The sequence below is a fragment of the Peromyscus californicus genome, unplaced genomic scaffold (genome assembly GCF_007827085.1).
Source record: "Peromyscus californicus insignis strain IS unplaced genomic scaffold, ASM782708v3 Scaffold_3__1_contigs__length_106647218, whole genome shotgun sequence".
NCBI lineage: Eukaryota > Metazoa > Chordata > Mammalia > Rodentia > Cricetidae > Peromyscus > Peromyscus californicus.
In genome coordinates this window covers 88,828,092-88,839,334 of record NW_026294551.1, presented here as the reverse complement: position 1 = coordinate 88,839,334, position 11,243 = coordinate 88,828,092, and the positions used below count along the sequence as shown (strand labels likewise).

At 55.0% G+C, this 11,243-nt stretch overlaps 1 protein-coding gene across 6 annotated transcripts in view; it reads right to left on the bottom strand.

Annotated features, from left to right (window-relative positions):
- Positions 1 to 1,662: 1,662 nt before the first annotated feature.
- Positions 1,663 to 11,243, bottom strand: part of Lmf1 (lipase maturation factor 1) — a 93,374-nt gene continuing 83,793 nt past the window's right edge. For all 6 annotated transcript variants that reach the window (XM_052758751.1, XM_052758755.1, XM_052758754.1 and 3 more), the window contains 5 exons: positions 6,895 to 7,078; positions 6,305 to 6,458; positions 5,971 to 6,154; positions 5,308 to 5,420; positions 1,663 to 1,868 (listed from right to left, as the gene is read on the bottom strand). In XM_052758751.1, the coding sequence (XP_052614711.1) occupies positions 1,682 to 1,868; positions 5,308 to 5,420; positions 5,971 to 6,154; positions 6,305 to 6,458; positions 6,895 to 7,078 (822 nt within the window). In that variant the 3' untranslated portion in view covers positions 1,663 to 1,681. The remainder of the gene's footprint in view (positions 1,869 to 5,307; positions 5,421 to 5,970; positions 6,155 to 6,304; positions 6,459 to 6,894; positions 7,079 to 11,243) is intronic.

The following is an 11,243-nucleotide window of genomic DNA, read 5'->3' as shown; positions in this document are numbered from 1 at the left end:
GGTGCCCTGTTTCCCTGGGAGCTGGAACACGGGCTCTCTGTTTGCACCTGGGTTGGCCATCAACCCCCACCCCCCAGGCAGGCTGAGGGGGTGCTCTGTACAGACCACACTTGTGCCCCCCTCGACCAGCCTCCTCAGCTGAACCTTTTTGTTGTCCCTTCTGGGATCCTCGGCAGTGTGGCCCAGGGGCGGGCAACACGGGCTCCAGACACCATGCTTGGTGAGAAGGGGGATGGGCAAGTATTCCCAGAGTCTCTGCTGTCCCTGTAGCTGGAGAGCCGGGGCAACTCTGTCCACTCATGAAGGGAAGTCTTACGCCAAGTCTTTTTTTTTTTTTTTAAATTATTTTTCTGTTATGTGCACTGGTGTTTCACCTGCATGTATGTCTGTGTGAAGGTGTCAGATCCTGTGAAACTGGAGTTACAGACAGTTGTGAGCTGCCATGTGGATGCTGGGAATTGAACCTGGGTCCCCTGGAAGAACATTCAGTGTTCTTAATTGCTGAGCCATCTCTCCAGCCCCCTTATGCCAAGTCTTACGGCCAAGGTCCCCACCAATATAGCTCTGCTGGGCCCTCTGCAGATCACCCACGGCCACAAACTGAGGACGGTTTCTATCCATGCTTTCCAAATATTTTTTTTTAAATAATTTATTTAAATTTATTTTATGTGCATTGGTGTGAAGGTATCAGATCCCCTAGAACTGGAGTTACAGACAGTTGTGAGCTGCCATGTGGGTGCTGGGAACTGAACTCAGGTCTTCTGGAAGAACAGCCAGTGTTCTTACCACTGAGCCATCTCTCCAGCCCCGAATTTTTTTTTTTTTTTTTTTTTTTTTTTTTTTTTTTTTTTTTTTTGGTTTTTCGAGACAGGGTTTCTCTGTGTAGCTTTGCGCCTTTCCTGGAACTCACTTTGTAGACCAGGCTGGCCTTGAACTCATGGAGACCCGCCTGCCTCTGCCTCCCAAGTGCTGGGATTAAAGGCGTGCACCACCACCACCCGCTTTCCAAATACTCTTATGCTAGAGTGTTCAAGGGACCCATGAGTTCATGTTTCTGTGGGTGTCTGCCCAGGTAGTATGTAAGGGCCCCTGGGGAGGGATCAGGCTGAGGACAGCAAGCCTCTTTCCCTCAGGGAGATGGTTGGGGGTGATTTTGTGCTGTGAGGGAGACCTGGCCATTGGCCTGACTATGAGCATGTGATTAGGTGAGAACTAGCCTCTAGGTCAGGGAATCTGAGAAGCCCCGGGGTTCAGCAGCCTATGGGGTTGCTTACCATAGCTAAGACTAAGAAAGGCTCCCCAAGTGACCGCCATCCAGATACGGGCAGTGGCCTCCTGTGATGTCCATGTAGGTGGCAGTGTGGTACTGGAGACAGGGTGGGCCTGTGAGGAGGGAGGATGAGGAAGCATGGTGCCCTGAGCTAAAGGGGAGGCCTGGTGCCCATGCGACCTCACTGTGTGGCCATATGCAGGGCATAGGGGTGAGGAGGATTCTCTCCATAACAGAGACAGGATAGCAAGGTGACGGGGACAGAGGCAGGAGGCTGGCACTTATGGAAGGAAGCACAACCTTTTTCAATTCTCTTCTTGGCAGGACCCTTGGGTTGCCTGGTCACTGTGTGGGACCCATGGCCACAGCAGAAAGTACAGGGAGAAAAGGAGTTAGTCTCTGGTCTTTATTTCAGGGCATGTCTAGATGGGGTTTCGGCAGCGGCCACTCCCGAGTCCTAAAGTAGTCCTTCAAATCCTCAAGGCGGAGTGGGGGGAAGTAGGGACCAATGCGCTTGCGTATCCACCACTTGCCCTGGGCAGCGTGCTTGCCACTGGGCAGGCTGAACCGGTAACGGTGGTGTTCTCCTCGGATCCACCTGCAGGGAAAGTGTGTCAGTCTGCTGTCTCTTTGCTTCCCCCCCCCCCCCCCCGGCTCCTCATGGCCCCTCCATCCCAGAAGGCAGGCCTAGGTCCCTGCAATCCATGGGTGGAGCCCCATCAGCCTCATGATCAAAACATTCCCTGCCTGTTACAAATCTTGGGTGTCAAACAGGTTCATCTGGGCTCCAGTGGTGGCATATACTGTGTTCGAGGACTCGAGGGAGACCCTAGGTGATGCCCTCTCTCTGTGATTCACCTTTTCCAACTTGTGCTATGAGGGTGTGCCCAGGACACAGCAAGCCCGTGATGGGACCAGGGGGACGTGCTGTGGTTCTGAGTGGGGATGCTATCCTTCCTTCCTCTGGTATGTAAACCTGAGTGAATAAGGGTCCTTGATGGAGGTCAGTGTTGTGGTGAGGCTGGGGAGTGCTGAGCAGAGTCATGCTGGACTCCACGGGTGGGCATGGAGAGGATAAGGCTGTGCCTTGGAGATTGCCACAAAGTCCCTCTTCTCCTGAATCGGGGATCCTGACCCTACACTTCACAAGGCTGTGGAGGGCAGGGATGTGGAGCCTCTGGGAAGGCCACTGTCATGTGATCTTCGTCTTCTCTGAATTGGCCTTCTTGCTTTCATTTTCTTCTGAAGAAACAGTCGAAGGTCTAGGGTTGCAGGGCCTGGACACTACTTACAGCCAGAGGGGGTGTGGTGTGCTGGGGGTGGGGTCCTGGGACAGGGCTCAGGTGCCCAGTGTTGGGCCTGGGAGGTTGGGAAAGAGCCAGGGCCTTGCGCTTTGCCTGGCAGGTGTGTGAGGGAACTGAGGAGGACTGACACCACCCCTGGAATGTTCTAGAACATGACTCTGCTGGTTAGTTTTTATCAAGGTGACAGAAACTAGAGTCACCTGGGAAGAAGGAACTTCAACTTTAGCCTCTATCCGAGTGACCTACAGGTGTGTCTCGGGGGCATTTTCTTGACGAATGATGGATGTGGGCACTCGGCACACTGTAAGGTGCTACTCTTAAGCAGGTGGTCCTGGGTTGTGGAAGAAAGCAAGCTGAGCAGCCCATGAACAGCGTTCCTCTGTGGTTTCTGCTTCAGTTGCTGAGGAGGCCAGAAGAGGGTGTTGGATGCTTCGGAACTGGAGTTACAGATGGTTGTGAGGCACCGTGTGGGTGCTGGGACTCAAACCCGGGTCCTCTGCAAAAGCAGCCAGTGCTCTGGACCACTGAGCCACCTCTCCAGCTTTTCTTTCCTTTTTATTTTTCAAGTGATTGTTCTAGAGGGCTGGGGACATAGATCGGGAGGTATAGTGTTTGATCCCTAGAAACCACATTAAAAAACCAAAATGGAGTGTAGCGGTGCGCACTTGGAATCCCAGTGTTGGGGAGGTGGGAAACAGGATCCCCAGGGCTCTCTGGTCAGTCAGCCTGTCTGGACTGGTGAGATCTGGATCTCAGGGTCCTTTGACCCTCAGTGACAAGGTGGTGGCTCTGGTCAGTCCCTTCACTGTCTACAGTTTCTGGATGTCTACTGAGCCTCCAAGATTGACCATCTGGGGTTCCCTTTGTTTACGGACCTTTCAGGGCTGTGTCTTTTGGCAACTTTGGGAAATCTTCATTAATGCCTCCCAGCCCCAGGTGGGACTCTTTGCCTCGGGGGCAGACACCCATCCTGGATCTCATTGCTGTCCTAGGCCCCACACTCTACTCGGGTGCTCAGCTGACCCACATGGGTCACTGCCGACTCCTCCTTCCCATCCCAGTTCTTCCTCCCCTCCTCCAGTGCTCCACTCCTGGCCTATGCTCTCCGTCCTGCGTCTCGCTTGGTTCTCCCTCTGCCTTCTACTTCTCTGCTGACTCTTCTTGTGGGCGTTGTGTTTCTAATCCCCTCACGACTGCTGTGGGGAGACTCAGCTGTCGTCATCCACGGAATGCTCTGTCTCATCAGTTCAATGTCTCCCTGGTTCTTGGGGTGATTTGAACAGTTTGGGCGTCGGGATCCCAAATCACATTCAACCCTTCTGTTGCGCCACTTCCTCTGACTCCATGCTGGAGGTCCACACTTTCTACCTTGCCCCCGGCACTGCCAGGCAGAGGTGGCGATCGAAGACCCCCATTGATGACACGAAACCAGGCTGGCATTGCTGGCTGCAGTGAGCTTCTGGGTCACCACAGGGCCTTCCAGCAGCTCAGTGAGTGGCCTCTCTTTTTTCAGAGTGGAGTCCATGTGCTCCTGGCTCTTCCTGAGAGGTGGGGCCATTTGCTCAGTGGCCCCGGCTGGAGTAGAACGGGCTTGCCATAGCTTCTGTCTCGCCAGCGGCTCCTTACTGGACATCTGCTGCTGTTTCATCTCCACAGACAGGAAGCAAGACAAGCTGGTGCTATTTGAAGGTTGATGCTGGGGTCCTGGGGTCCCTCACTAGCCGCCCCCCTGACTGTTCAGAGCTCCTGTGTTTATTTCACGGGCAGCACCCAGGCTCGGTGCAGGGTAGGGAGGTGTCTGATCCATCCTCCCACCACGGAGACTCCAGAGTCACCACCCATTTCAGAAAATCACAGCTGGCAGCGGGGTCAGGCTGAGGTCATGTTCAGCTCTGCAACCAAGCAGAGTGTGATGACGGCCCCTCTGCTGGGCCGTGCTCTGTGGCACGAACTGTATTTCAACTTGCACATGTACTAATAGTGAATATCAATTCACTACTGAGCCACACAACAGGCAGCCGGATTTGCATCTCCACATCCACAGATCTGTCTGCAGGCTTTGTTTCCACAAGGTACACCTGACCACATCCTCAGAGCCTCCAGCTGAATCAGGAGACCTCATCCTAAGCCTAGGCCTTCCACCAATCCCTGGCAGGTGGGGCACCATCCCAAGACAGTATAGCCAGGAGGCTGGTCAGTGAAAAGCATTCCAGAGTCTGGAAGGACACAGCTCTACGTCAGAGATGTTTGGCCACTGGCAAACCTGGCGATGCGAATCTACTTCAGTGTGTGCCTGGTTCAGATCATCTGGTGGCTACAGGGTGCGAGGCAGAGGGGAGGGGAGCGAGGCTGGTGGTCCCTGGGGAGGGGTGGCCCCACACCCCCAGTGCCACGGTAGGCAGTGTGGGGAGGCACTTGGCTGGCTCCCTTGCCTGGGCCGTCACACTTGCAGCTGCTCACTGCCCCTCAGCGCCCCTCCTGACAGCCCTGACAGCTGTGGGCAGCTCCAGGTGCAGCTGTCCTGAAGCTTCTCCAGGGAGAGACAGGGACGTGTTTTCTGTCAGCATCAATGGTGGGCAGGACACAGGGGAGGGATGGGGCCAGCTCAGGACTGCTCAGTCCCCTAGTCTCTGGCTGCTACTGAATTCCACATCATGTATCAGGGTGTCCAACTCAGGCACTAGTGGACAGTGCCTACTGAACACAAGCTGAAATGAATAAGGAGCCTCTTACCTGGGGGGTGCCCTGCCCTCAAAGGGGTTGAGGGCGAGGAGGGACAGGGCCTCGGCATCACCAGCTAGGAGCTTACCCGCCAGGTGGATGATCCACTCATTCTGTTCATAGGTCTGGAAGGACAGTGTTTATGAGGTCGCAGTATGGGGACAGCCACCCCCCCCCAGCAAGCTGGCATCTGTCCTGGTGTAGCCCCTGCCTGGTCACTCTGAACATCCCTTGCTTCCCTGTGCTCCACAGCCTGGCTGGAGTATGGCATGGTCAGGTGTGCCAGGACTGGGTTTCCTCCGAGGGTCCACTCGTCAACCTTCCAGGAACTGCCTGCCTCACGTACTTTCTGGGTTCTCACCCGGGGATCACTCACTCATGGACCAGGCCTCAGCTGTGTTTTCTACCTGGCTATTTGCCCTGGCCTTAGGCGTGACTGGCCTGGGCCTGGGGGGAGCGGAACTATTCACAGGAACTTTTCCCAGGCAGGTCTAGGTCAAAGCAGGGCCTGCTCAGTGCCTTGGGTGGGATGCACCTCTAAGGAGAGGTCCCCCTCCTCGATGACCCTCTTGGTGGGAGTCTGAGCACCCTTTGCAAAGAGCACGCTTGCAGGGCTTGTCTGTGGGTAAAGGAGAGTTTGCTCCAGGTCAGAGCATCATGGTGGGGCATCGTTACCTGAAAAGCTGCAAACCACATTAGCCAGTCCAGGCGGTAGTGGTATGGAGAGATAAGGCATGGCCGCCTCCAGGGGTTGCCTGGCTTGCACTTGAACTCATAATCTTCCCATACTGCATCAGGCGCACTGGCATTAGGACTAGCTGTGCCCTGCAGGATCACCTCAGTCCGTTCCTTGGTGATACTGGGGGGAGACGAAGAAGGCCAGTGTATCCACAGTATCTGCCTTCCCCCAGCTGAGAGGGTGATGCCATGAGCCCATGCCTCCCGAAAGTGAGCCAGGATGGACAGGAGGGCAGAGCCCAGTGCCCCAGCCAGGATGCCTGGCCCATACCTTCCAAATGCCCCGTAGGTGTTGACAATCCTGAGTGGGTTGAAGGAGGTGTTCATGACCTGTCTGGAGCTTAGGAGGTTGATAACCACGGGGACGCTGAGCCAGGCCACCAGGATGCCCAGGGAGATGTTGACCACTCGCCGCACCATGCAGCCTAGCCCAAGGGGAGGGGCGGGGGACAGGTTGGTCCTCATCAGCCAGGCTCCCACTCTCACGGCAAAGCTGTGCTATCCCTTCAGGAAACCTTGGCTGCTATTCTCCCACTCCAGGCTCAAGGCCTACAGGTACCCCCAGATGATGGAAGCCGTGGGCTGGGAAAGGTGCCCCGAGCCACAGCCCCTTATGCTTGAGCCAATATGGAGAACAAAGTGTGACTGTCCATGCAGGGGACCCTGGAAGTGGTTAAAGGACCAACTGTCCTAGGTCCTGGCCTGGTAAAGGACCCTAGGCAGCAGATGCTCCCTCCCAGGGCCTACGGTACCCACCCTTGTTTTGAGTGTTGTGGAGCTGGTGGGTACCCAACCTTCTTACATATTCATGAGACAATAGGCATGGCGTCATGGGGCTAGCTGGGGGCCTGGTTCACCTACCATATCTTGGTTTGGGCTGGACCCCTTGTGCATCTTCCCTTTGCATCTCCAGGACTTGGTTCTTTAGGCCTCGAGGTCCTGAGGGAAACAGGAATCCCAAAGCTGCATCGTCGAAACAGGCAAGGCTGGGCACGATGGTGAGCCAGTTCAGGAAGCTCAGGTTCCCACTGATGATGAGGATCACCTGCGGGTGCAGACGTGTGCTGTGGAATGCCTGGGAGCCAGAGCGGCCGCACTGTGTCTGTGCTGGGTGCCCAGACTTCAGTAGCCCAGCACGGGCTTCAGAGGGGCTTCGGAGCCCTCTTGTCACCCTCTCAGCTTGGGGGTATGATCCTAGGTCCTCTCTAAATTTGCAGGTGCCACTGAGACTCCAGGTGCAGAGAGCTTTCTACACGTGGGTACGGAACCCACACAGGAGTTGGCGAGCCCAGGAACGGCTGGGGGTGGTGGTGGTGGTGGTGGTGGTTTGACCTATCTGTGTGGTGGCCTGAGACCCTGGGCTTCCTGGGATGTACCATGGCGGCAGCTCTGGCTAAGGCAGGACTAGTGGCAGGCGCTTGAGGTACAGACTTTGCCTGGAGGTGGAGGCGTGAGAACCCAGGGGGAGTGGGAGTTCACAGAAGGCAAAATAGGAACAGGAGACAGCATAGTGGCCCAGGGCTGACGATAGTGACCACCATGGCTGCCCTTGAGGGCTGGAGGACAGTGGCAGCCGGCCAGGAGTCATGGATGAGAGGAACAGACACATCGACTGGGGTGCCCGGCTTCAGCCCAGACCTTTAAACCGACTGAATGGGCACATTGAGCAAATGGTGAAACATGCCTGTGCTGTGCACAGCTCAGTGGCTTCCAGCAAGGCTTACACCCGTGGAGTTACATTAGCCAGCACCCCTACCCCCGACAGCCAGCACCCCTCATACTCTGACGATGCTGGGCTCTCTAAAGCTTCACAGAATGGGAGCTACAGGGTGGCTTCTAGGACATTATGGAGGGTCACCCTATAGGGACAACATCTACCTCAGAGTCCGTCCTTGTGCTCCTGTAAGTGGACATGGCTTGTGCTGAGCCATGAGGGAGGTGGACGGTGACCCGCTGACCACTTCCCAGACGGCCGCAGGGTCTCACACTCCCACGAGTGGGGCTGAAGGGGGCCGCTCAGTGTTATCAACACATGGTACTGCCACCTGGCTTGCAGCCTCAGGTCCAGTGCCTGCATGGATCAAGACACTGAGTGCTGCTCAGGGGTGTCTAACCTCTTCTCTCCCTGAACACTTGAGCGTCTCATTGCTGAGCATGTGCACTTCCTAGCATCCCTTGCTGGCTACGTACCCCAACGCACACCCTGCCCACCTTTTTACTGGGTGGTTGGAAGGTTTATATTTTCGCAGGGCACGGCCAGTGCTTTCTGCTCCATCTGAGAAGCCCCTGCCCAGTCCACACTGAGACTTCTACGAGCACAGGGTCAGTTACTTCTCCCCTCTCCTTTAGATACTCACTGTGGACGGACATGGTACAGTAGCTGGACAGGCAGGTTCTCGTTAGGTCTAGCATGACCCAGGGGGCAAAGAGATGGAGTAGAGTGAGGGGTTCCCAGATAGGAAGGAGGCAGAGGAGGCAGCTTTGACGTCCCTGAGCTGGAGGGGATGTGAGAGGCTGGTTGAACCAAGCCTGGGGAGGCCAGGGAAGAGAGAGACTTGGGAGAGAGCTCCTGAGCACCATCTCAGTAGGATCAGGAGTGGTCTCTGGGCTGTGGATTGTCACCGGGATAATGACAGCCACAAAGCGGGACAGCTCAGAGGCTAAGCTCCCTCATACTGACGGATGCAGGCTTGAGTTCTCTAGGGTGCTGTGGTGGCCATTTAGGTGCCTGTGCAAAATCTCTGAGCATCCCTGTCTGTTCCTGGAAGCTGTACCAGCTCTGGCTCTGTTACCCTCTGTGGCTGGCCTGGTCTGCAGAATAAAACCTCACTGGACAGCTGGACATTGCTTCCATATAGGTCTGTCCCTTCTTGAGGGCCAGGGAAAGAACTCAAGTGGTTCTAACTTCTCTCTTTTCTGGCTCTGAATTGACTGGACCATGAATTGTATCTCTTTCAGGCCAGAGGCCAGGGTCGGTGTGGCCGGTAAAGAGCCAACAGGCCAGCTCTTACCAACACATGTCTCAATGGCACCAGGGTCCAGCATACTTGGCGAGAGGGCTCTTGAGGCCTGCCCTCACCCTTTCCCACTTACACCTATAAGGAGGCACATGGGGTCTCAATGTGCACCCTCATGGACCCTCTGCTCCTGCAGGGCTGAGGCAATTGAGACCTGCACACAATGTTTATACTGTGACATGATCTACCCTTGATGGCAGGAGTGACCTCATAGGTTATCAGGACTCACCCTGAACTGGTTTCCACTCATACACTGACCTACACAGCACAGCTCTGTGTCCCCCAGCCCCATTGCCTCCCTTAAATATCCACACATGAGGAAAAGGCTGGGAAGGAGACCCCAAGAGGCAAGCCATACCATCCCCTCAGTCTCCATGTGGCCTGCTCCATCAGGACACCATCCTATACAATCTAGCATCCAGATGTTCCCTCCCCTCAGCAAAAAAAATGCATTGTTTCCAAGCACCTCACACAAAGAAGGGCCATCGGGGCAAACGTCCCACCCTGCCAGATGCAGAGCTCTCAGGTCCGGGCGTCCTCCACAGCACCCCAGGAGCCCAGCCCAGGATTCCCAGCCTCCACGGGCTAACCTGCACCCGGTGCCTTTCTGCGATCTGTGTATTTATTGTTGCCCCCAACAAGGGGAACTTGAGGGACTGACTCCGTTTCATATGGACAGGATGCCGCATGCAGCTGCATTCTGAGGCTCTGCCGTCCCCTGCTCAGCCTCAGCTCTGTTCTTGAGTTGGGCGCCTGCTGTGCCCGCTCTCACACATTCACTGTGTTCCATCTAAAATGTCATCCAGTCCACATGAAACTGAGTCCCAGATAGAGAACATGAACAAATCAGTCTCTCAAGTTCCTCCAGCTGGTGCCAACAATAAATGCACAGATCAAAGAAGCTCAGGAAATCACAACCAGGACAGACTTGAAGAAACCACACAGGTCCTGAGCCAGTTTCCAAAACCAGGGACAAGAATGACAGTCAACTGCACATCACATACAGGAGCAGGGACAAAGGTGTGGCCAATGGGAGTGACGTGTGACAGAGCGAGGGAAGGTGCCAGAAGAAGCTGTCAAGCAGCGAGGTGTGGCGGTGAGTATTCCAGAACTCAGGAAGTGGAGGCAGGAGGGCTACAAGTTCAAAGCGAGCCTCAGCTACATGATGAAGCCTATCTTCAGGGGGTATCTCTAGAAAGAGCTAGAAACCTAGTGCAATGAAAACTCCCAGGAATCTATGAGAGTGACCCTAGCTAAGACTCCTGGTGATGGGGGGCTATGGAGCCTGAGTCGGCCATCTCCTGGAAGTCCAGGCAAGACTTCTAATGGAGGGATTGGGACACCAACCCAGCCACAAGACATTTGTTCTACAATTTATCCTGCCTTCATGATGTTCTGGGAAAGATGGCATAGAAATTGCGGGAGTCGCCAACCAATGACTGGACAGTTTGAGAGAGAGCTCATCCCCGAGGGCTAAGAAACAGAGGTGGGATGGTCCAGAGACCTAGGATAGAACCAAATATGACTGGCAAAAGAAAAGTCAATGAGATGATTCCAAATGATACTCTGCTATACTCAGAGCTTGATACCTAGCCAAATTGTCATCAGAGAGGCTTCACCCAGCAACTGATGGAAACAGATGCAGACCCACAGGCAAACGTTGGGCGGAGCTTGGGGAATCCTGCGGAAGACAGAAGGTTTGTAGGAGCCAGAGGAGGTAAGAACACCCACAGCATCAACTAACTTGGGCTTATAGGGGTTGCAAGAGACGGAACCAACAACCAGGGAGCCTGCACTGACCTAGGCCCTCTGCATATGTGCTACAGCTGTGTAGCTTGGTCTTCTTGGGGGACTCCTAACAGTGGGAGCAGGGGCTGTCTCTGACTCTGTTGCAAGATTTTGGGACCCTTTCCACCTCATCTAGCCTTAATAGAAGAGGGGGTGCCTAGTCTCACTGCAACTTGATATACCATGGCTGGTTGATATCCACGGGAGGCCTGCTCTATTCTGAAGAGAAACAGGAGGAGGAGGAGTGGATTTGGCTAGGGACTGGGGTGGGGATGGGAGGGGGGACTGTAGTCGGGATATAAAAGCAAGCAAATAAAGAGAGCTGGGTGTGGTGGTGGGGCATGACCTTAAGCCCAGCACTGGAGAGGAAGAGGCAGGCGGAACTCTTGAGTTTGAGGTCCTGTC